The sequence below is a fragment of the Halichoerus grypus genome, chromosome 12 (genome assembly GCF_964656455.1).
Source record: "Halichoerus grypus chromosome 12, mHalGry1.hap1.1, whole genome shotgun sequence".
Classification (NCBI taxonomy): Eukaryota; Metazoa; Chordata; class Mammalia; order Carnivora; family Phocidae; genus Halichoerus; species Halichoerus grypus.
This window is the reverse complement of record NC_135723.1, coordinates 93,880,475-93,906,310: the sequence shown is the minus strand read 5'-3', so window position 1 is coordinate 93,906,310 and position 25,836 is coordinate 93,880,475. Positions and strand designations below refer to the sequence as shown.

The 25,836-nt window shown below is 45.9% G+C and overlaps 1 protein-coding gene and 1 long non-coding RNA gene across 7 annotated transcripts in view; both read left to right on the top strand.

The window, feature by feature from the left end:
* The window catches only part of DENND11 (DENN domain containing 11), a 43,855-nt gene that overhangs the window by 8,989 nt on the left and 9,030 nt on the right, over positions 1-25,836 (top strand). For all 6 annotated transcript variants that reach the window (XR_013442902.1, XM_036111348.2, XM_036111347.2 and 3 more), the window contains exons 2-6: positions 7,312-7,411; positions 8,352-8,510; positions 18,611-18,764; positions 24,391-24,529; positions 25,538-25,669. Coding sequence is in view for 5 of the 6 variants with exons in the window: in XM_036111347.2 (XP_035967240.1) it covers positions 7,312-7,411; positions 8,352-8,510; positions 18,611-18,764; positions 24,391-24,529; positions 25,538-25,669 (684 nt within the window). In the remaining variant the exon portion in view is untranslated. The remainder of the gene's footprint in view (positions 1-7,311; positions 7,412-8,351; positions 8,511-18,610; positions 18,765-24,390; positions 24,530-25,537; positions 25,670-25,836) is intronic.
* LOC144379682 (uncharacterized) lies at positions 9,654-12,872 on the top strand. Its single transcript, XR_013443017.1, has 3 exons — positions 9,654-9,711; positions 9,965-10,006; positions 12,111-12,872. It is a non-coding gene; the product is annotated as an uncharacterized LOC144379682 (long non-coding RNA).

The window sequence follows — 25,836 nt, the reverse complement described above, 5'->3', positions numbered from 1 at the left end:
TCAGCCAGCATTGTAGCAGAACTGACTATGTAGATAGGTATGCTTATCTTTTTCTGCTGAACTATTTGACAATAAGTTCCAGGCGTACCATTTCATTTCTGAATACTTCAGGAAAAATCTCCTTAGAATAACGCCATTTTCCTATATAACCACAATATCATAACCTAGGTTAATTATCCTAGGATTGGTAAATTCATCTATTAGTTTATTTTTTAAATTAATTTAACTTTTTTTTTAGACCAGTTTCAGATTTACAGGAAAACTGAGCAGAAAGTAAGGAGAGTTCCTATACCACCTTCCCACACAGTTTCCCTGTATTATTAACATCTAGCATTCCTGTGAGATGTTTGTTACAATTGATGAACCAATATTGATAAATTAACTAAAGCCCATAGTCTACATCAGGGTTTACTCTTTGTGTTGTATATTCCGTGGGTTTGAAAAATGCGCAATGTTATGTATCCACCATAACAGTATCATACAGAAATAGTTTTACTGCCTTGAAAATCCTCGGTGCTCCACCTGTTCATCCTTCCTTATTCACTGATCTTTTTACTGTCTCTCTCCAGAATGTCACAAAGTTGGAATTATGTAGTATGTAGCCTTTTCAGACTGGCTTCTTTCACTTAGTAATATGCACTTAAGGTGCCTTCATGTCTTTGTGGCTTGATAGCTCATTATTTCTACATAGTATTTTATTGTCTGGATGTCCCAGTTTGTTTATCCATTCACCTGTTGAAGGACACCTTGGTTGCTTCCAGTTTGGGGTAATTATAAATAAAGCTGCTATAAGCATTCATGTGCAGGCTTTTGTGTGGGCATAAGCTTTCACTCATTCGATAACTGTGAAGGAGTGTGATTGCCTGATTGTGTGGGAAGAATGTTTAGTTTTGTAAGAAACGGCCAAACTGTCCTCCAAAGTGGTTGTACCATTTTGCATTCCCACCAGCAATGAATGAGATTTCCCATTGCTATACATCCTTGTTAGCATTTGGTGCTTTCAGTGTTTTGGATTTTGACCATTCTAATAGGTGTGTAGTAGAATCTTGTTGTTTTGATTTGGAATTTTCTGATGACATATAATTTTGAGCATGTTTTTCTTTTTTTTTTAAGATTTTATTTATTTATTTGACAGAGAGAGAGACAGCGAGAGAGGGAACACAAGCAGGGGGAGTGGGAGAGGGAGAAGCAGGCTTCCCACTGAGCAGGGAGCCTGATGTGGGGCTCATCCCAGGACCCTGGGATCATGACCTGAGCCGAAGGCAGACGCTTAACGACTGAGCCACCCAGGCGCCCCTTGAGCATGTTTTTCTTATGCTAATTTGCCATCTAATTTGCCATGTGTGTATCTTGTTTGGTGTGATGACTGTTCCAATCTTTCATCCATTTTTTATTTTTATTTTTTTCTATATATATATATATTTTTTTTAAGATTTTATTTTTTTATTTTTTTTATGTAAGATTATCCTTTCTCCATTGTATTGCTTTTGCTCCTTTGGCAAAGATCAGCTGACTGTATTTGCATGGGTCTATTTCTGGGCTCTGTATTCTGTTCCCTTGATCTGTTTGTCTAATCTTGTCTAATCACTGTCTTTTTTTTTTTTTTTTTTTTAAAGAATCTGTTTATTTTTGAGAGAGAGAGAATGACAGAGAGGGAGCATGAGAGGGGTGAGGGTCAGAGGGAGAAGCAGACTCCCCGCTAAGCAGGGAGCCCGACGCGGGACTCGATCCTGGGACTCCAGGATCACGAGCCGAGCCGAAGGCAGTCGCCCAACCAAGTGAGCCACCCAGGCGCCACTAATCACTGTCTTGATTACTGTAGTTTTTATACTAAGTCTTGGAATTGGGTAGTGTCAGTCCTCCTGACTTTTTCTTCAGTATTGTGTTGATCATTTGGGGCCTTTGCCTTTCCATATGAACTTTAGAATTAACTTTTCAATTTCCACAAATAACTTATTGGGATTTTGATTGAAATTGCATTGGATCTATAGCATAAGGAAATGTGAAATTCCCTATGCTCAGATTGTTCTCTAATATCTCACTAATTCAGCAAGCATCATATCAGAACTGACTATATACAGAAATACTTTTTTTTTTTCCCCCCTGAGCCATTTGAAAGCAAATGCAGACACGATGATACTTTACTCCTAAATTCTTGAGTATAAACGTCCTAGGAAGAAGGACATTTTCTTACATAACCACAATATCATTACCCCTAAGGTGATTAACATTAATTCGTTGATTAGCTTTTTTAAAAAATGCCTGTCCACAATAAAGCTGTTTTTCTTTCTTTTTTTTTAATTATTATTTTTTAAAGATTTTTATTTATTTGACAGAGAGAACTCAGTGAGAGAGGGAACACAAGCAGGGGGAGTGGGAGAGGAAGAAGCAGGCTTTCCACCGAGCAGGGAGCCCGATGTGGGGCCGGATCCCAGGACCCTGGGATCATGACCTGAGCCGAAGGCAGACGCCCAATGACTGAGCCACCCAGGCGCCTCTTTATTATTATTTTTAATACTCATCCTGTCCTGGGCTAAGCAGTGTGTTGTGTTAGGATCTGAAGATAAACAAGCAAAGTTCCTGTCTTGAAGGAGTCCCTTCTCCTGTGGAGATAGACATCTTAGACAGTAATTATGTTTTCTGGGGTGAGGACCAGAGTAGCTTCATCTACTTTCCTTTCGTTGAAGGAGTGTGTCAGCAGAAGCATCCTTCCTGCGAGATAAAGAGAACTATTCCCAGAGCTGTGTTCTGGAGCAGGTGTTCATTCCATGATCCGCCAGCCTGCCCCCGATGGAACTTTCCCCTGAGGGACTTGCATCCATCTAGAAGTGAAGAATGTCACTACCAGGATGTCATTTCCCTCTGTCTGAGTCTTTGAGTTTCTGTACAGTAAGGATTGGGCAGGCACAAAGGAGCAAGGATGGTGGCTTTGAGAACCAGGCTGAGGAATGGGGGCTTCATTCTACAGGTCAGTTGTATTGAGTAACACGGGGAATTGGCTGTGAATCCCAGGGACCCAAATGAACAGCGGCTTCATCAAGATAGGAGTCGATTTCTCTTCCATGCAACAGGAGATAGCTGGCCTAGGGCTGGAAGGCTGGCTCAGATCCATGGGCTCATCCGGGGACCTAGATTCATGATGGCTTGTCACCACATTCCAGGCAGCAGGATGGAGGAAGGGGCAGCGTACTCCCTCCCTGTGGGGTACTTCTTGGCAACTAGACACTTCTGTCCAGATCCCACTGGCCAGAACTGACTCATGTAGCCTTACCTACATGCAAGAAGGTACTGAGAAACATAGTTGTCATTTGAAAGACCATGTGCCTGGCTAAATATAGGATATTCTATTCTCTGTAAGAAAGGAAGAATGGATACTGAGGTCAACTTGCATCTCCTTGTATACTAGCATATTTTCTTTAAAAAAAAAAATGCCTTCTATAAAATTAGTCCCTTAGGGTGCTTCTTAAAAATAGGTTTATTGGGCAAAAAATTTTGGAAACATTAAGGTCTCATAGAAATTCACAATGCAGAGTAACGTATTAAAGCCTCTGAGAAGTTCTGCAGTAAAGAAATGTGTCTGTCCTTGTTTAACCTGAGATAATTTGGCCGAAATCTCTTTTTAAAAATTTGTTTTCTTTTTCACAGAAGCCCTATTAGCATAAGCTTTGGGAAACACTGCTTTGGGAATTATTAAAGGTTTCTTAGTTTGCAGTGATGTAGACATTTTTACAGTAGTTCTACTCCTAGGGATGTAGTCAACAGAAATGTGTGCATATTATGTCAGTCAAAGTTTAATCAAAGAAACAGAACCACTAGGAGATGTCTGAAGGGATTTATTGCAAGAATTTGATCTTACCCAGTTGTGGGAGCTGGCTAGACAGTCTGTGTGAAGCTGCTTTCTTTCCACCTGATGATGGAGCTTGAACTCTACCGGGCGGGCAGTCATGGAAGAAGAGAGTATGGTTGGGAAGATGGGGAGAAGCTGACGCTCATGAGGATGTAGAGGAACCCAGGTCAGTCTGCCTCCAGCTTTAATGATGTGAGTGTCCCGATGAAGCTGATGCCCTTCGTTACGGAGCTAAGCACACACCTGGCTTAGGAGTCAGAGAAGGTGAGAGAGGATCCAGGGGTGGGTCCAGCATTTACAGGCTTGGCTGCCACCTCGCTGCCCGCGCCCAGTCGAGGTGGCCTGCAGATGAGCCACAATGCACGTGAGGTGCCCGACGCTTCTGTACCAGCCGTCTGAGTGAATACGATATGCGTACCGCTTCCTTTCCACATTGCGTGTCTCACCGGGAAACATACGAGGAAGGGAATTCTGAGCAGCGTGGTTCAGCCCAGCCAGGTTGACGCATTACAAAGCCACCACACGTGTGTTCACCCGATGACAAGCATAGGAAATTTTACAGCGGTCTGTTTGTAATAGCTTCAAATTGGAAATAAGCTAAATGTGCATCAGCAGTTAAATAGCCGCTGTGTTCCATGCACAGGATGGAAGGAGTAAATGAACAGACTATTGCTTTTGTGTATCAACATGAATGAATCTTGCAAAAAAAGTATTGTGCAAAAGAAGACACAAAAGAGTACAGACTATGATTGTGTCCATATACATTTCAAAGCAGCCAAGCTAATTGACAGTGTTAGAGGTCAAGATAACAGTTCCCGTGGAGAGAGGCTTCTGATGTGCTGAGGCTGTTCTGCTGCTTGATCTGGGTGCTTGGTTACACAGCCGTGTGCCTGTTGGGAAAAGTCACTGAGCCGGATAGTTAAGACTTGTGTGCTCTTCTGTACTTAGCTTCCAGTAAAAAAGTTGAGGTCAGTTAAAGTTTTAACCAGTCATGGACCAGCCGGGTTGGAGGAAAGAGACGCGGTTAGCTCGGGGAGAGGAAGCAGGTTCCGTGAGGGAGGAGGACAGAGTCTACCTGAGGGGCATCGCAGCTCTGTCCCAGGCTGTCCCTTCCTAGGCTGGCCATCTGCCGCCATCGTGAAGGGTTAGGGCCATGTACACAGAGGCCGAAGCAGGAGCTCACCAGCAGACTCGCCCACATGGCACGAGGTAGGGACCATGATCCCGTATATCTGGGGTCAGCCCTGGTACCTTCTTAAGTTCCCTGGGGGTCCTGAGGCACTCCACAGGCAGAAAGCCACTGAACTCTGGAGACAGTAGGCCTGGATGGTAAGGGGAAAATATGGGAATACCTTTATCCCCAAGTTCACCCCTCTTTCGGAGTGTGCTGTGCTTTTTCTTATCGCTAACCCAGACACAACATCCTTCTCGCCTGTTTTATAAAATACTCATTTCCCTTTCCATGCTTTTTGTTTTAGCTCACAATTAGATTCATGATTCCTCTCTTGAAAGTAAACTATTTGAAAGCTCTTAGGCTGTGAATATGGGATTGGGTAACCCTCTGTGCTGTCTGCCGTGTTTGGAGACTGGATTCGCGACCTCGCTGATGTGCCAAGCAATGATCCGCAAGTGCTGTTGGCTGCATTCCTGATGGCGTTTCTCATGCCTACGAAGTTTGTTCTAAAAGAAAACCCCGCAATCCCTGCCACCCCGGTTACGCTCACAGGGCCGCCATCCATTCCCAGGCAGACCATCCCAAGGCCTGCTGCTTCCGCTGCCCCCCGCACCCCGAACTTTTCCCACCCTTCTCCACCTTTGGAAGGGTCATTGCACGCATTTCTCTCCCACCCGGCCAAGGCCAGTTGCTGAGGAACACGAGGACTGTGCCAGGTGCTCAGCACGAGGGAAGCGTGCAAGCCTCTGTCTTCAGGGAATTTGGATCCCTCTGGTACTGGATACTCAGGAATTTATTTTTAATTATGTTTTTCCCTTCATTGAAGTTGGGAATTAAGTAGCTGGGAGCGATCTTACAGGTGAGTCAGCCTCCTCGCTTACTGCATTGCCCTCATGTTGCAGTGAGGAAACCAAGACTCCAAGAGGTTTTTACCAAAGGTCACACAGCTTGTAACAAAACCAAGCCTTGAAGCCAAGTCTAACCCAGCCCAGGTGCGTGTTTAACCACTGCACCATCCACCGCCAGGTGACCGGTCTAGCCTCATGCAGGGAGTCCAGGCCAGGCCCCTCAGCTCCTGACAGCCCCTGCAGGGCACCCGCTCAGCTGGTTAGGGGTGACGAAGCAAGTTCCCTTAATGTCTCGTTGTTTCATCATACTTAAAAATGGGAGAAAGTCGAAAATGTGATGATTACACAACTCTCCGTTGAATTGTTTGCTTTGAGTAAACTGTACAGTATGTGAATTGTATCTCAGTAAAGCTGTTAGGAAAAAAATAAAAGTGAAATCTCACACAGAGCTTAGTATTTCTATTTTGAAAATTTTTGAATATGCAAGAAAATTTTTGAATATATAGGAAATATTCCATGGTGCTCTGTCAGGTCTCTGGGTAACACTGTTAATTGCGCATATCTCTGATTCCCTCAATCTGATGGATGCTCATGCCTGCTTCATTCTAAAATCCCACGTTCTCCTCTATCGTGGCGTTTATCCCCTGGAACTGTAATCATCTGGTCTCCTTGTTTATCCCTGGACTCTAATCTCTTTGAGGTCAGGGGCTATGTCTTAGTTGACTTTGTAGCTCCAACATCTAGCTCAGTAGAAACTCAGTAATTAATGACGAATGAATGAGCCCCAAGGTTCTGGAAGCAAAGAACCGATGGCTGAACCTAGGATATGGGCCTCACCTGGGGAGAGAGGAGAAAGAGTTGGGGAAGGAAACAGCTACCTAGATCAGAGAAGTAGGAAAAGAGCTGTAGTAGTTTATCATTGGAATCAAGGAAAACAAGAAATTTTTGAGGAATTCTCAAATGCCACAAAGAGGTCAATGAAAATGTGAATCAAAATACAACTTCGAGGTTTGTCAAAGTCAGTAGCTGTAGAAGGACAAGATGGAGCAAGATCTTGGGGCCAGGGGCGGGGATTAAGGAAAGGAAATGGGGAGAGAGGGTAAAAACACGCCCTTGGAAGTGAGGCCGTGAAAGGAAGGAGGTTTGGAAGTAATTAAGCAGAATGACATCACCAAAGACCATATCCTTGCTAGACAGGAGACTGTGCTCATCTCAAGGTGGAGATGGAAGGCTCCTTTAAGGCCGGTCTCCTGGCGCTTTGGAGTAACCGGGGAACTCGGCCAGCATGCAGGTGGTGGATGAGATGACCCACTTGAGCGTCTTGGTGGCCGAGTCAGAAACGCATGTATTGGGCAGCCATATGCCCTCAGCTCCTGCCCAAGGCCCTCTTCTTTGAATAACTTTGTTTCTTTTAACTTAGATTCCTCCCTTCCCCCCCACAGGGAACATGGTGGAATGGTGCCTACCTCAAGATATTGACCTTGAAGGTGTTGAGTTCAAGTCTATGGCCAGTGGGTCCCATAAAATTCAGTCTGACTTCATGTAAGTATTTCAGAATGTGAATCTTCTCTGTATCATTTCCTCTTCTCTCATACTTTACCTAGAGTGTAAGGGCTCTCCTCAGGGAAGCTTCCAAAGGTGTGTGGAAATGCCCAGGAAATATACATGTAGTTTTGTGTTTATATCTGTTTTCTAGCAAGGAGGTCCCCAGCTTTCATTAGGTTCTCAATGGGTTTCATGACCCCTAAAAGTTAAGAACTATCAGAGGTTCTCTCCCTTTTAGGAAAATACTAGACCTCGCTTAAGGTTTGGCTTTATTGAAAGAATGGACTTTCAGTTCAGTTTGGGTTACCTTAAGACATTTTTGTGCCAAAACTTGAAATTCCAGCTTTTAGTAAGGCCGGTTTATAGTGCTGTGTAATTAAGATCCACGTGAGGACAGACGGCTAGAACATCAGGGTAGGGCCGAACGAGGTAGCTTGAATCTTCTCGCTGGGCTGCCACCAGGACAAGTGTGGGAAAGGGGAAGGAATAAAGTGACAGCTCTGGTCCTCGCCCTATTAAAAGTATCAGGGACTCAGGAAGTGAGGGAAGAAACCAACGTGGTTTACGCTCCTAAAACAGTACCATTCCAGACGGGTCTGAAGAGAAATCTTTGTGTTGGTTCCCTCTCATGGCTTGTGTTGCAGGAGAGGAGAAGGGATATGTGCATGGTCAAAGCAGCAGCCTTGCCAAGGTCAGGTCCTGGGTCCCGTGGGCTGACCCTCGGCACATCCCATAATCTCCTTGTGCCTCGGTTGTCTCGTCTGTGGGGTTGAGTGGCCTGGACCAGTGTTCCCCTGTGGTTCTAAAAATCCATCTTCAGGCCCTGGACACCGTTACTAGTTTTCCTCGGGACTGCATCTCAAATTAAAAAAACAAAGCCGAACAAAATTTCTCTCTCTGTGATTGTGAGCCGCGCTACGCGTTGGATCTGTTCTAGCTATTTCCGAAAGGGGCCCTTCTTCGGCCTGGCCTGCTTCGCCAACATGCCTGTGGAGAGCGAGCTGGAGCGCGGCGCCCGAATGAAGTCTGTGGGCATCCTGTCTCCGTCCTACACCCTGCTTTACCGGTACATGCACTTCCTGGAGAACCAGGTTCGGTACGTGGCTTGCATTCGTGTGCGGGGAGGCCATGGGGATGTGCCAGCCGGGGGGAGTGGGGGGGTGGGGAGGAGCTCTCTGAGATGAAGTCTGTGTGCTAGCAGGGCAGATGGTCTTCCACGAACCTCCGTGGCCGCATTTCACGCCTCAGGGGGTGGCCTCTCTGTCCTAAAGATTCTGCACATGCAGGGAAAGCAGGGTGGGTTTGTCTTCGCTTGTGTTAATGCTGTCATCAGTTTTGTTTAATGACGTAATCTGTTGACAGTTACATGATCTTTGTTTACCCTAAGCCGCAGGAAATACCTCCTTGCCCCAGGTAGGCAAACAGACTCTAAACTCTTCTTAAGCCTAACCCTTTATTATTTGGGGCTTTTATTACTACTTGTAATTGGAAAGGAATTTTTGACCGAAGCAGCAAAACTATTCATGATTTTATACATTTTTTTTATTACTCTAATTTCATTTCAGATTTTGACAGAGAAATCTATCCCTAATCCCTGAAGCATTATTAAAATTATGGCACATTTTGCCTCTTTTCTGATATACATGTGTGTATACTTTTAAAAAATACATATACTTGGCAGCATGCTCTTGCATACATTTTTATACCCTTTTAAAATTTATCATTTTAATTTTCTTATATAACTGTCTTGGTCATCTTTGAAAGAACATGAAATTTGTTTGTGGGAAAAAAAGTTTATTATGTAAAGTGTATATAAAAGTATAAATGAGTTTTTTTTAAAAATCCTCCTGAATTTCAACACCAAGCTATCCATTGTGAATATTCAGTGAATGCCATTCTAAAATAGAAATAGTTTTACAAAAATAGGATTAATGCTTTATGAGGATTTAACTTTATCACATAGCAGGCTAGTTTGAAATACGTTGAATTCAATCTTCCTTATAGAGATCAGAGGAAAAGAATAATGAAACTGAAGGAATGGTCAAACTTCAAGTGAATTTTATTTTTTTACAATAAGATACATTATTTCTTGAAATATTCCTTCAAAGTTAAGGAAAAAGATTATGAAAACCACAAAGATAGGGTGTCATTCTTACTTTTATTGAGAAATAACATATATATTCTCAGCATAAGCGTCACTGGTGGTTTTCAGTGTTTCAGTTGTGGACATAGTCGGCCATCTTATCTACCGCCTCTCAGCTCCTCTGCCCGAGTTCACATCTCAGTTCTTACATATGGTGAGACCTATTCTGTATTTAGTTCTATAATCCTACTTCCCACCGTTCTTTGGTCTCGGTTCCATGTGTACCGCCACGGCCACGGCTTGGCTGTGGCTTACTGTGTTCCCCAGCTCTTGATTGCATTTGTTTCTTGGCTGGTTGGGTTTTGCCATCAAGTGCTTTATTCTGTCCCCCATGAAAGGATCGTGGGTGCTGCCTTCCCTGAGGTCTTGCACCTTAATCACATGTCTGTCACCTTTCCTCTGGGCAGGTAGAAGGTTCTGGAATCTTTCCTTCTTCCTTTCGGGATGCTGTAAGTATTGCTTTGCTGTCTTCTGATACTGATTGTCTGGAGAAGTCTCTGATTTCTAGATCCCTGTAGATTCTTTACTCGTGAAGTGTCTGAACTTTCTTTCCAGGGATAGTTTGTCCCTTTTGATCTAGAGATATGTCTTTTATTTTTAATTTCAGGAACCGTTCCACCTTAAGAAAATATTCAACTTTCCCATTCCGTTTGTTTCTTTCATGCACTGGTTATACATGTTTTCTCTGCCTCGCCTGCCGCATTTATCATGTTGATGATTATTTTAATACCTCTATAATGCTAGAGTTGTCCCATAAGTTTTCTTGATTGTTCCCTGTGGTTGAGCATTTAGCATGTTTCTAATTTTTTTTTTTTTAATTGTCCTCTGCACTCTGGAACTGCAGAGAACACTTTCATATAGATCTCTTTTTCTGTTTTTGAAATATTGCCTCAGCTTTGTGTCTCAAAAGTAAGATTATGGAGTTAAAAAAACATTTTTATTGGGATCCTGACACTTTTAAAAAAATTATTCCTTTTGGAAAAAAAAAATAATTTTCCCAAGTAGACAATATTTTCTCATGGCTCAAATGTTAAAAATTATAAGGTGGCGTTATATTAGTTAGGGTCCTAGCTAAATGGCAGTAACAGAGGCCCCAAAATACAATGGTTCAAATAAGATAGAAGATTCTTTCTGATGTAATAGTCTGCTGGTGGGCAATGCTCAAGGTGGGAAGCCTGCTGTTCCCTACAATTGTTTAGGGACCCACACTTCTTCACTTGGATTGTTCTACCATATCCTAAGAGTGAAGTTTGTATTCTAAGATGTTCTCCAGTGTTCAAAGCTGCTCACCACTACTGTTTGCATCTAGTGCAGAGGGAAGGGGGAGAGCCCCTGCAGTTGTATCATCACTTCTCACATACCATTTTTAAGTTCTCCATCACAGAGAGACACCTGACAGCAAAGGAGACTGGAAGAAGTAGTCTCTAGGTTGGTGATCCTGTGATCGGTTAAAAATCGGGTGGTTCTGTTACAAACGAAAAAGGGACAGATGGATGTGGGGGCAAAATTAGCAGCCCCTGCTTCAGTTTGCCCCCTCTGACTATTCAGATATCCATGTGCACTCTTCTTCCCACATTAGAGAACATTCCTCCAATTCCAAGAGAGACCTCATAGAGGCTCATCCATTTAATGCTTCTAGTCTAAAATCCAGGATTTCTGTGTGACAATACAGGTCCCTCAGAAACTAAATAGGCTTCTGGTCTGTTTGCTTCCAGTCAGTTCCAGATAAAAGTATCCACTGCCAAAGATTTCTTTTGGGTCTTAGTTTTTAAATCACTGGACTACAGACTAGTTACTGGTGTCTGTTTTTGGCCTATCCATCTTTTCCTCATTTTAATGGCAACCACCCCGAGGCTGCACCCTAAATCTGATCTTTGCAAATGGGCGCGACTCCCGTGACTCCACTCTTAACTGGAGACTTTCATAGAAGCTTTGAGAGAAATTCTTACCTCCTGCTTTTGGGGTACAAAAGCAGTTGGCTTCCCCAGTCCTTTGGGATCCCCAAACAGTTGGAGTCTGAATTTATATTGCAGAACTCAGAACACACTGCCCTTCGGCTGCATTCCCTTCCATTTCGGCTTGCAAACCGGCCAGTTCTTGCCTGTTTGCATCTTCCTCTTGTAGTGGCTCCCTGAAAATCAGGAGCAATCAACATTTTATTTGTTTCCCCTGAAGTTACAAGTTCGGGTGACACAGGGCCTGTCTTCCAAGTTACTGCAGTTCCAACAAGTTTTGGCAACAGTGTAAAAAGGGCTCCCAGCTTTCTGGGCTGGAACACCTCTTCTCACCCCCTTCCCTTGCCAGCTGCTGAGCCAAAGGCCACAATGCTTTTCGGATACGGGGTAACTCATTTCTAGGTACCGTCTTCTGCTTTAGCTGCGACAACAAAGAGACCCAAGATACAGTAACTCAAAGGAGACAGACGTACGGCTTTTCTAGCACAACAGTCCCAGGGGGAGGGGGGGACAAATTGTCCGGGGGGGTAGATGTCTCTGTTCTGCTGGGTCGTCCTGGGACCCAAGTGTTTCTGTCTTGAATGCTCCTGTCTCCTAGAGTATTGTCCTTGTCCGCATGGTAGAAGCCGACCCACCGTTACCAGGTCATGTACTTGCGGCCTGCAGGCAAAGGAAAAACACAGGCATGCCCCAAGTTAAACACATCCCTTCTCCTTACGTGCGATTGGCCAGTTCTTCATTCGTAGCCACGCCTGGCGGCAAGAAGGTCTGCTGTTTGTGGTCCTTAACGAGGTGACTGTGTGACGAGCTACAATCAGAAAGATCTGTTACTCAGGGAAGAAGAGAGAGGCAGACTCTACCACTGGCATAACGTGAAAAGTCCAGGCCACCTGGGTGGCTCAGTGGGTTAAGCATCTGCCTTCAGCTCGGGTCATGATCTCTCAGTCCTGGGATGGAGCCCTGAGTCGGGCTCCCTGCTCAGCGGGGAGCCTACTTCGCCCTCTCTCCCTCTGCTCCTCCCCCTGCTCGTGCTCTCTCTTTCAAATAAATAAAACCTTAAAAAAAAAATAAAAGGCCCAGTTCCCATATCCATCCAATAATCTCGGTAATTACTGTCAATTTCCAAAATGTGTGTGTATATGCAAACACAAATGTATATTCTTTATCCGCCCCCCCTTTCATGGAAAGAGTATCAGGTTATCCATGTTGGTGTGCATGCACCTTGCCATTTTCAATGAACAAGATATCTAGGAGATCTATTCTTGTATCAGTACAGAGAGTTTATCATTTCTCACATCTGTGTATGTTGTGTATGTGCCCTATACAGAACCACACTTTGTTTAGCGAGTCTTTTTTATTGATGGACATTTGGTCATTTCCAGTCTTTTGCTGTTACAGATAATGCTGCACTGAATACCTGTGCGCAAGTATCATTTCGCATATGAACAGAGTATGTGTACATTAAATTTCTAGAAATGAAATTGGTGTTCAAAAGGAAGAGGCATTTGTAATTGTAATAGCTCTTGTCAAATCTATTTCCTCCCAACATTGCCAACACAAAATAAAACTTTGAGAGTTTGGGCGTTCTGAAGGGTAAAACATGGTACATGAGTAGAGGTTTAATTTGCATTTTTCTAATGAGTGAGATTGAGCACCTTTATATTTGAGCCACTTGTTTTTCCTCTTCTGTGAACTGTTTCTAACCTTTGCTGCAGTTTTCTTTCTTCTTTTTTTTTTCCTTTGGTTATTTTATGAATTTCTAGGAGTTCTTTGTGTAGTAGGGAGATTTGTTCTTTGTGGAATAAATTGAAAATATTTTTCCACTTTGTCATCCATCTTTTTTTTTTTTTTAAGATTTTATTTATTAGAGAGAGAGAGTGATTGGGGGGAGGGGCAGAAAGAGAGGGAGAGAGAATCCCAAGCAGGCTCAGCGCTGAGCACAGAGCCCAATGCGGGGCTCAGTCCCACCACCCTGAGATCATGACCTGAGCTGAAATCTAGAGTCAGATGCTCAACTGACTGAGCCACCCAGGCGCCCCTGTCATTCATCTTTTCACATTACCTTTTGTCACACAGATGTTTTTCTTCATTGAAGTCATTTATTTTTTCATGGCTCCTAGATTTGGAGTCACACTAGGAAGGTTTTCCAGCTTAGTGATTACAGAGGGCTCGAGGTGACACGGGAGGAGGGACTTGCGTGAGGCTCTGAGGGGGAGAGGCGCGTGTGAGGTGAGCCCAGGTCGGGGCCATGTTTGACTGCAGCCGTGACTAGACTTGATTTCTGAAAACACTGTATCTGTGTTTTCTATTCATTCTTACTTCTCATACCCCAAACTTATTTACTAGATTTCCTCCACAACTCTTAGCTTCAATATCTAGTTAGTCCTTTCTGTGACTAGTTCTTATTAATCAGAAGGCATTGGAGAACTACCTTATCATTTTAAAAAAGTAGAAAAAGAAGGAGGGAGTGTTATGGAATAAAAAGGACTTAGAACACGTTACGAGATCTCTGGACCATGCTTAGATCATGATTCAGACAGCCAACTGTAAAACATTTTGGGGACAGTTGGTATCATTCGAATGTGGCCTGGGTATTAATTTGTATCCGGGCTTCATTATTAATTTTGTTAGGTGAGATAAGGGCGTGGTGTTTATGCTCTTTTTTAAATAGACTTTATCCATTAGAGAGGTATACCAAGGTGTTTATGGGTAAAATGTTGTGATAAGGGATTTGCTTTAAAATATTCCAGGAAGGGGAGCCTGGGTGGCTCAGTCGTTAAGCATCTGCCTTCAGCTCAGGTCATGATTCCAGGGTCCTGGGATGGAGCCCCGCATCGGGCTCCCTGCTCCGCGGGAAGCCTGCTTCTCCCTCTCCCACTCCCCCTGCTTGTGTTCCCTCTCTTGCTGTCTCTCTCTCTGTCAAATAAATAAATAAAATCTTTAAAAAAAAAAATATTCCAGGAAGAAGACTGTCAGTGGGGGAATAGGGTGTAGATGTAACCATATTGATAAAATATTGATCATTGTTGAAGCTAATTGATGGGTAATGGGGCTTAAGATTCTTTTTTCTACTTTTTGTATAAGTTTAAAATTTTCTGTAGTGAAAAGTTTAAAAGACTAAATATAAAATTATCATATAATTATTGTAGAAGACTGAAAAAAAAGACAAAAGTTCAAGAAAGTAAAGAGAACATGATCCCACCAGCCGGACATATCTGCTATTAACATTTATAATTTTCCAGTCTTTTTCCCATGTATAAATATATACATACACAATTTTTAAAAAAGAATGTCAAGGTCACTCAGCATCTAAAATGTCTGAGTTGGTATGTTAATCTTTCCATGAATATCATGCATAATAGTTCTCAACATCATGGTGGTTCCAGAGCATTTCAGCGTATAGATGTATCATGATTTACTTAACTGTATCACTGCTATTGAGCTTTTAGGTTGTTTCTTTTTTTCTTTTTTAAAGATTTTATTTATTTGAGAGAGACAGAAATAGCAATAGAGATAGCGAGAGAGGACACAAGCGGAGAGGAGAGGGAGAAGCAGACTCCGCACTGAGTAGGGAGCCCAATGCAGGGCTCGATCCCAGGACCCTGGGATCATGACCTGAACCAAAGGCAGATGCTTAACCGATTGAGTCACCCAGGCGCCCCTTTTGGGTTGTTTCTTGTATTTCGCCCCTGTAAACATGAGCATCACTGTAGGTAAATGATTGTTCATATCCAGATGTAGTCGTTTGGGCCACACTCCTAGAACTGGAGTCACCGGGTCAGAAAGTACATGCGGTGTACAATTTGATACAAATTGCAAGTGACCCTTCGGAAAGGTGGTACCATTTTGTACGTCCACCAGCAGTAAAAGGGAATGCCTGTTTTTCTGTACTTGCAAAGCCAGAGGACAAACAGGTTCAGAGCAGGAGCGAATACACGGAGTGATGAAGGGTAACTGTCGTACAGACGCGTCTCCGACTCTGACGTTGGATACCTTCTTGCTGGGCGTGTAGGGGAAGGCAGGGTTAGCTGCAGTGGGCATCTGCATGGTCACGTAAGCTTATGTGCTACCTGTGAAGGGGCTTGGGCTTAAGGAGAGCCCCAGTGTCTCTGGTCCTGCAGGGGAACCCTCGATCTGGCCCAGAAGCCTGCCTGAGGCTTCAGATCAGTAGTATATATTGTGCATGTCATTCTCTAGTTTTTACGATGTCGTGTCTCTTAGACACTTTCCATAAATGGCTTGGCCTGTGTTCAGTGTGGCACTTCCTTGTCTAGGCATCCTTCTAGACAAGATCGCCCAGAAGGTCCCCTTTTGCACGTCTTTGAAGCTCAACACACCTTCCAGCTCTCAGCCTTGCTTCAATACCTTTTGGGTTATCTTGGTATTATGGCTTGCTCATCAGTGTTGTTTATTGCAAAATCTCACACAACAGTTGTTTAACACTGATCCGGAACTGCCAGTTTATATTTATGTCCGTGCTCGTATTTTGTCTTCCATATTACTGCCTTGTTCTGTGCCATCTGTCAGTGATATCTCAGACTGTCAGAGGACATAGCTTTTTGTCTAAGGTTCTCTGACTTAGTGAGCTTTTCTTTAGAAACTCGGTTCAAGGGGCGCCTGGGTGGCTCAGTCAGTTAAGCGTCTGCCTTCAGCTCAAGTCATGATCTCAGGGTCCTGGGATCGAGCCCCGCTTCGGGCTCCCTGCTCAGCAGGAAGCCTGCTTCTCCCTTTCCTGCTCCCCCTGCTTGTGTTCTCTCTCTCTGTGTGTCAAATAAATGAATAAAATCTTAAAAAAAAAAAAAAAAGAAACTCGGTTCAAGTATAGCTTTATAAGGTAGTCAAAAAGAAAAGACAATTGAGCATCCAGTCAACAACCTAGAAAATGAGAGTATCACAGAAATTACCCTTGATACAGCCCCCTTTAGTGCAGAAAACAGTTTTGAAAATACGGTAAACTGATTCTCACTGTTCCTTTAGGGAAATTACATCCTAGTTGAAAACACCTTTGAACTTAATCATCTTTGCGTTATTTTGTATTAAGCAAATTTTCATCAGTTGGACACACATCCTTGAAGAGCATCTGAAATCTGCCATTGTCTCAGAATTAAACACAGCTGAGCCACCATGGTTTCCCGTGGAGCACGCGAGTAAGAGTCAAAGAAAGGATTATAAGCCCCCACCTCATAGGCATTTATTATTACATCATGTGACTGCCTTCTTGTGCAAAGCTTAAAACGGAACGTATAGGAACCCCCGAATTAGAGAGCCTCTCCCCCACCCCAGAGGAACTTACCTGAGTAATAAGTTTCTAAAATATACTTGATGTTGACTTTTTTTTTCTCTTTTAAATGTGAATTTGCCCTAAGATCTCTTCCAGGGGCTTGGCCTGAATCTCCCCCCTTTACCCCGTGTTTTGGGCCCTCACCGTGCACCCGGCTAGACGCTGCAGGATTGCTGGGGAGGAAGAAGCCTCACGTTTGTGAGTGACCGAAATGGGGCACGAACTGTGTGAGCGTTCTTTCTACTTCATTTCATTTGCCCCTCAAAAGGATCCTGCCGTGGGACTAGTATCTCTCTTTGAAGGCAAGGTGGGGGAAAGGGCGGATTTTGAACAGTTCGGTAACTTGCTAGAGATGTCACCGTGTGGAGTGGCGGCATCAACGTGACATCGGGAGCTGGGAGTCACTCTGGAGAAGAGACAGTTCGGAGGCAGCTGGCTCCCGGCTGGACTATGAGAATCTTGACTCTGAGCAGTTTATGTCCGAGTTTGGGGAAGGCCAACAACGACGGATTGGGGCGCTTGCCTGTTGCGGTCATGGTCACTCCATGGTCAACCATGATCTGGACATGATTTGGATTCTTGATTGTTGCAATATGATGGCACTTGTAGGGCACCAAGAAAATAAGACTAAAAAGATTCTAATGCTGTGTATTCCTCCCTATATTTGTTTCCTAAGGCTGTCATAACAGAGTACCCCAAACTGGGGGATTTAAAGCGACAGAAATCCTGTCAGCATTCTGGGGGCGGGAAGTCTGACGTCAAGGCGTCGGGAGGTTGGTTCCTTCTGCGGCCACGAGGGAGAATCTGCTCCTTGCCTCTCTCCTGGCTTCTGGTGGTTTGCTGGCGACCTTTGGTTTTCCTTGGCTCATAGATGCATCACTCTCAACCTCTGCCTTTATCTTCACGTGGCGTTCTCCTTGTGTGTATCTCAGTGTGTCCAGATTTCCCCCTTTTGATAAGGTCATCGGTCCTATTGGATTAGGATCCACCCCAGTGACTTCACTTTAACTTGATTATCTCTGTAAAGACTCTGTGTCCAGAGAGGGTCACATTCTTAGGTACTGAGAGTTAGGACTCCAGCAGATCTTTTTTCTGGAGGAGAGTGGAGGGGGACAATTCAACCCATAGCATCTCCATTCAGCATGGCGCCACAGAGTACCCACAACGCTCCTGTGCTTGACTTGAAGGCAGGATTCTCCACTGTCCAAATGGTCCAGGGATTCCGTGTGGCCTTCTTGGTTTTGGGGACAGTTGACAGGGCTCCCCACAGCCCAGTCTCTGCAGGCCCAGTAAGAAAAATAAGAGATTCTGAATTTTTATTACTTTATTACTTGATACCGAAAGTATAAGGCCTGGTGACATCCAGTAATAATTGTTTTCCCTTAAGACACTGAGGGGTAAACTTCCTCTGAGTCTCCTTTAACAAAGCAAACAAGCATGGTTTCTCAACAGCGAGCAGCTTTAAGCAGGGGATTTGGGGTCTTGCAAGCTGTCCCTGTCCCAGCGTTCTCCGGGAAGGGGCACACCCTTGAGCACACCTTACTCTAGAACGATAGACGTTAGTCAGAGTGTGTTCCTTCTGTGAGTTTCCCACAAGGAGGAGGATGTGTTCGATGGCGTCAGGGAGTATCAGACCCCACATTTGAGCTTTCCGTGAGGATCTTCTGGAACACCAAAGTAGGCATCCTAGGCAACCTCAAAATGGGGGTCTCTTCAGTTTATCAGTTGGTTCCTAAGCGTTCTAGGCCTTGGGGTGAGGGCAGTGAGAGGCAGAGCTGGGCCGGAGCTATTCTCACTGTGCGTGTGCGTGTTTGCAGACACCAGCTGGAGACACCGGGACATTACTCCCATCTGGCTGCATTCTACGAGGACAAGAAAGGGGTGCTCCATGCCGGTCCGGGGAGAGGCGGCAGCCTGCCCCCCGTCTACTGGCTGCCTTCCATCCACCGATACATGTATCCCGAGATGAAGGTAGGGCTAGCCGTGTGCTCACATGGCCCTGGGCTCGAGTGTGCTACAGTGGTGGTGGTTTATTTATTTTTTTAATTAATTAGGAATTTATGTTTTGGGCTTATGCCCAAAGTCTGGTTTGGATAGGTTTCTGACCTAAGCATTTGGATTCTTGTAAAACACAAGGCAACGATGTGCTTTCTAGGCGCTGCTGCGAGCATGGTGCAAAGCCATGTGGGATGAGAGGCCCGTCATGGTGGGTTCCTAGCAGGGAGAAGGTGGACTTGATTCGGTTACTGGCTTAGATATTTTAAAACCAGACCCTTGAACTGAAAAGATGAAAGATGAAGAATGTAATGAATAGATGTAATATTTCATAGTTTCCATATTCCTGATACTACTTTATTACGTATTTGTTCTGAAGTCCTTTGCCTGTGTGCTAGAATGTGTTCATTTACAGTTCACAAGCGTGAGGTGTTGGGAGGGTACAGAGATGAGTATGAGCATGAAATAATAAATATATTTATTGAAATTATTTAATGAAATAATGAAAACATTTTTTAAAGATTTATTTATTTATTTTAGGGAGCATGAGTGGGAGGGGTCGAGGGAGAAGGAATCTCAAGCAGACTCTGCGCCGAGTGCGGAGCCTGACATGGGGCTTGATCTCACGACCCTGAGATCATGACCCGAGCTGAAGCCAAGAGTCGGGCGCTTAACCGACTGTGCCACCCAGGTGCCCCAATAATAATGAAAATTTTGAAATATTGTAAGAATTACTAAAATGTGACACAGAGATGCGATGTGAGCAACTGTCGTTGGGAAAATGGCACCAGTAGACTTGCGTGATGCAAGGTTGCCGCAGACTTTCAGTTTACAAAAAATGCAGCATCTGCGAAGCCCCATGAAGTGAAGTGCAGTAAAATGAGGTCTGCCTATAGTTTGACTGGGATTGAATTTCTATGTCAACTGACCAGGAGAGAAATGATTGGAAAAATAGGTTGGAATCAAATTGTAGAGAACCTTAAATACTTGACTATGGAATTTGAACCCAATAAGTACCAGTTAGGGTCTTGCCAGGAAAACACAAACTATGTTAGATATTCTAAGATACTTTAATTTACAGGGAATCCATAATCTAGGCATTAGAAGACTGAAGGAGCCAAAAGGGAACAAGGGAATCTAGATATTTATAATTATAGACAACTCCCACCTTCTATTAGTTATCTATTGCTGCATTACAAAGTACCCCAAAATTAATGGTTTAAAATAGTACATATTTTTTTTTTAAACTTTATTTTTTTTTATTTTTTTATTTTTTAAGATTTTATTTATTTATTTGAGAGAGAGAATGAGACAGAGAGAGAGAGCATGAGATGGGGGAGGATCAGAGGGAGAAGCAGACTCCCTGCTGAGCAGGGAGCCTGATGCGGGACTCGATCCCGGGACTCCAGGATCATGACCTGAGCCGAAGGCAGTCGCTTAACCAACTGAGCCACCCAGGCTCCCAAAAATAGTACATATTTATTATCTCACAGTTTCTATGAGCCAGGAATTTAGGCATGTTTTGGCTGGGTCCTCTGCTTCATGGTCCCCCATGAGACCATAGTCAAGGTATCAGCCAGGTCTGGGGTCTCGTCTGAAGGCCCGATTGGGGAAGTATCCACTTCCGAGCTCATGCAGTGGTTGGAGGATTGGTTTCCTTGAGGGCTAGTGGACTAAGGCCTTCAGTACCGCTGCCTCTTTGTTGTCCTCAGTCCGTGGCCAGATGGGTCTCTCCAACATGGTGGCTTGCTTCATCAAAGTCAGCAAGTGAAAAAAGCTCCTAGCAAGATGGAAATCAAAATCCTCTGTAACCTAACTGGACATGACAGCCCTGCAATGTTGCCATCTTCTGTTGGTTAAAGCAAGTTACTCGGGAGAGGGGATTACATAAGGCTGTAAATACCAAGAGGTGGGGATCATTGAGGGCCCTCTTAGAGGCTGCCTATGAATGCACCCTCCCAGGGCTGGGATAACAGAGGGAGGGATGACATTATCAAAACTACAGGGGCTTGAGGAGGGGCCCTACACAGCCTGTGCTCAGGTGTCTTAGGCACTGTGCACCTGCTGATGCTGGACCCGCTGAGGGGCGTGGCTCAGCTGGAGCTGCTGGGAGAAGCTGGAGGCTAGAATCAGAGATGTCCTCTGCTGCTGGCGAAATACCAGCAGGAGTAAGAAACTGAAGAGAGCTCCTTCTCCCTTCCTTCTGCCTTCCAGTCGCCAGTCATTGCATCCCAGGGGAGGAATATAACAGGAAGCCAGCTGCCATGGGAGTCCAGGGAACGTTGCTTAAAGATTTCCCCGCACCATGGCATGCCCTGAGAGGCAATAATTAAGAAATGGTCAGAGGGTCATTAAGGCGATTCTGGGTCAGTATTGACTGAACCCTGGATCTTTTCCTTGCCACTCCTAACTCTGACCCATTTTTTCCTTCTCAAATTGCTTCTGGGCTATCTCAAACCCACAGGGAGATGACCAGCATCTGACCTGGGTGTCCCCGGATTCCAATCCCCAACAGGCCACGAAGGAAGGACAGAGGGGAGAGAACGTAAAATTGCCTTCTGCTTTTGATCCCTTGAGGGCAGCTCATTAACATACATGTCAAATTCTAGGTGATGCAGGGGAAAGGGTACTTTGTGATAGGTTGCAGATGGAAATGTGAATGACCTTTTTACAAAACAATTTGTTAGTACTTATTAAAAATGCATGTACCCTTTGCTTTAGCAATCCCACTCCTTAGGATCTGCCCTCTATTTATAAACCACCAGAATATAATGATGTCTATATAAGAATGTTTAAGTCAGCATTGTATAGAGTGGTAGAAAATGAGAATGCCCCATATATTATATAGCCAGTATAAATAATGAATTAGAACATACGTCAACTGACGTGGAAGGTCTACCAGGAAGTATGTTTGTGTGAGAACAGCAAAGTGCAGAAAACTGTATGTGATATGATCTTGTACTTTTGCAAAATAATCACAGCCTCAGGGGTAGGTATAAATACACACACGCATACATCTGCATGGGACAATGCTTGGGTGTATACGAGGTTACTAATACATATATTACCTGGGGATGAGATAAGATATGGAGGGATGATGCATATATGTGTGAAAAAGGAAAGGACCAGGAGGAAAATGACAGCACTTGAAACAACGGTATATATATATATGATTCCACTGGTCATTTATGGAATATCACATATATGTACATATAAAGAAATGTCTATAGAAGCTTTCTCTTGAAACATAATATTTTGTAGCCACAAGTTTAAAAAAATCCATATATATAGTTCAGTGAATTTTTACAGAGCACACACACACGTGAAGAAAAGTTTAAGTTTTTAAATTCGGGGTCAGATCTGAAATGGTTGCAGAGTCAAAAATCACTGGCAAGGGAGGAAGGAAGGCTTGAGGCCTCTCTGAGGGCTCCGGCAGTTCCTGGTAGATGCCCCGCTTTGGGAAGTGGGGAAGTGGGACAGAGAATAGGGACTGAGCCCCAGGGAGCAGATGGAGTCCCTGGGCAGGGATTCGGGATAGAGGGGAGGCAAGGGATGGAGAGAGAGCCCAAGGGTTGCTGGCCACGGTTAGGGAGTGGAGAGAGCCTGGAGTATGTCCCCTGGAAGGTCGGAGGGAAAAACGTGAAGGCGGGAGCTGCATAAGTCAGGAAAAGAGTTTCCTATAAAAGCTACAGCAGAATGAGGCCCAGACCCGGGAAATAGATTTAGGTGACAGCAGGAGAAATGTCCCTCAGTATAACCCCTTCCCGCGTTGCCCTGGCACAGTCCCGGCCCAGCGCCTCAGTTACTGGCAGTTCTCAGGAAGTGACGTGTTGTCTCTAGTCTCCGGGCCTTTGCACATGCTGGTCCCTCTACCAAGAACACCGTCCTTTGCACATGCTGGTCCCTCTACCAAGAACACCGTCGGTCCAGTTTCTCCTTCATGTTCAAGCTGAGACACGCTGCCTCCAGGAAGTCTTCCGTGTCTCTCCAAGAATTGGGTCAGGTACCTCCTGTGTGTTCCTGCAGCCCCTGCCGCCTCCCATCAGCTCTCAGGCTGGGATTGGATCGCTTGTGCACCTGCTTCTCCCAGTAGTCTCTCTACTATATGAGGGGCAAGGGCTGGGCCTTTCCAGAGTTCATTGTTGGACCGAGCCTGCTTAGCACAGTGTTTGGTGCAAAGTTAGCATGTGAGAAATCTTTCTTGTCCGAGTGTATCCGTGCTTCCTTGAATGGATGAATAAATAAGACCAGAATTAAGGATTGATCGCTTATTCTGGGATCCTAGGGCCCAGGACACATGTGGGCAAAACACTGGCAGGCCTTCATGCAGTAGAAGAATGTCCTCAGGGCTTGAGGATCACCAGAGGGGAGGCTGGGAGGGGCCCGCAGGGCCTGGGCTCCCGTTCCTGTCTCGTTGCCTTAGTACTTTTGTGAAAGATTGGGGTTGGAGGAATCTGACCAGACATGGTGGTTCAGTGCCTCTCCTCCCGGAGATCTGGGAGAGGAGTAGGCACAGGGGTGGGACAGGGACCCTCAGAGGAGGGCAGCCTCTCTGCCAGTGGGCGCGGGGCGGGGGGGCGGGGGAGCGCAAGTGAAAGGCACAGGTGCGGGGACATCGCCCACCCTGGAAAGGGAGGCTCATGCTGCCGGTCGCCAGGGCTCCCAGCCACAAGCCCAGCCCCGGCCTCCCTGTGGGCGCAGCTCCTCGGAGGTGCTCTCACCAGCGCCCCCAGTGGGTGGTGAGCGCTGTTGCTTCGGACACTTGAGCTCGGAAGTGACCTTCCAAAGCGCTCCTGAGGAGCAGAGCTTGAAGACTTCCTGTTTCATCAGCACCTGCGCGCTGAGCATTGCATGTGTTTTTCCTCAGGTGGTCCTGAGAGCCATGTGAGGCGCAGGATGGTCTCCCCATTTCACAGATCAGGAGAGAACAGGGAGCGTTGGCTATAACTTCCCCAAGGCCGCCCACTAGTAAATGGCAGAGCTGGGGTTGGAATTCAGCTTTTCCGGGGTCAGAGCTCCTGGAGTCTTCCCGGCTCAGGGCTCCTGAGGGGGCAACAGGCTCCTTGCACTTGGCAGGAAGGAAGAGGCTGGACCCCACGTGCAGCGGTTATTGGGCAAGGGGGCCCGCGAGGTCCTCCTGCCTGTAACCTGCGCAGATACTCACTTGCCACGGTAGCAGTCCCCGTACGCTTGGGGAGCTCATCACTGCACCCCTTCCAGGGCCCGGTAATGGTTTTGAGTTGACTGTTCTCGTTGAGGGCGTACTGTTATTTCAGAAACTTTTCTTTCTGACTTTTCAAAAGCACGTTCAGCGTTGTTTCTTGTGCGCCCCTCTCTACTGAGCAAAGTACTTAATGATCCCGAAACTCAGACTTCATTTATTGTATCAGGGGAGTTTTTGGAGTATTGAAATCTCATTTAAAAGTGAGACTTTAAAGTGAACAATACCATTTTGTGTAGAAGGAACCGTCCCTTAGTGCCTCTGTTGGTTGTTGTCTGGAGTTTGTGGGCTGGGTGGGGGGGTTGTTTAGCACACAGCTGTACTGAATCGTTTTTCACATTTTGAACAGGCTCATCTCTTCCTCTCCTTTATTTTTTTCAGATCACACACCCAGCTGGCTGCATGTCTCAGTTCATCAAGTTCTTTGGAGAACAGATCATCATCCTGTGGAAATTTGCCTTACTTCGAAAGCGCATTTTGATATTCTCTCCCCCTCCCGTGGGTGTCGTATGCTACAGAGGTAACTAGAAGCCACAGCTGGGTTTTCTTTCCCAGGTGTCCTGGGGTAGCAACTGCTTGAGTCTTTGCATTGTTGACCAAGTTCAGAAGAGTTTGGGCTGTCCCAAGAGGGTCCCAGGTTTTCAGCCTGGGAATGCCGGGGTTGGACTTGTGTTCTAGAATGTGGGCTCTGGCGGCGGAGCAGAAGGTGGGTTGGGGGACACATGTGTAGTCCGGTGAGAGAGAGTAGATGTGAGAGAAGATAGATTCTGATACAGTGCGGAGGTAAACCTGGCAGACGGTGGTGTGTGATTTGGGTTGTACGATTCTGATGTGTGTGAGGGAATGGAGGCAGGGTCTAGGATGACCAGGATGGTGGGGCCACCAGCTGGGGGTCCTAGAGGAGTAGAAGGGGTGGAGTGATAGCATTGGCTTTGTATGCGAGGTAGACACCAGGCACCAGTGCGGTTGGGTCAGGACCTTGGGGGAAAGGCAGGCTGGAGATGAAGATTTGAGAGTGGCATGTAGAGTGCCGGTGACCGCGGGCTGGATGGCGTCCCTCCGGGAGAGCGCGAGTGAGGGGAGGTGATGCAGGCACTCGAGGTGAAGTCCTACAGCGGGACGGCAGACGTGACTGAGCGGGGGCGGTCGGAAGAAGGGAGGGAACCGGGAGATGCGGGGCTTACCCCAGGCAGGAGCTGTGAGGAAGGGGAAGGTCACCAGCGCCAGATCCTAAGCAAGACCTCGTGAGGTGAAGACTGGAAACCGTCTGTTGGCTGTGGTAAGGCGTCGTTGGTGTCCCTGGAGATCGGGTTCTGCTGTGGGACCCGAAAGGCTCGTGGCCCTGCCCCATCCCCTCAGAAGGCCAGAGCCCCGTGGTGACTCAGGCTCTAGGACGGCACGGGGCGAAGCCTCCCCAGCGTCCTTGGAGGCTGCCTGCTTGGAGGGGTGGCCAGCAGGCTGCCGGGGAGGAGGGGCACACTCTTCCTCCCTCCCCTCCTCTTCCTCCCTCCCGCCCCCTGTCCCACAGTGTATTGCTGCTGCTGTCTGGCCAACGTCTCCCTGCCGGGCATCGGGGGCACCATTCCTGAGTCCAAGCCCTTCTTCTACGTGAACGTGGCTGACATCGAGAGCCTGGAGGTAGAGGTGTCCTATGTGGCCTGTGAGTACGGGGCCCTCCCCGCGTCCTGCCCGCACGTCCTTGCCCCGAATCCCCACGACAGCCCCGCTGGAAGCCGGGCTCTGGCCTTCCGGCTCCCCAGGGGCCCTCCTCCTCCTCGCAGACGCAGCGCTCCTGCCCCTCGTTTCCTTGGTGGGGTCGGGCGGGTG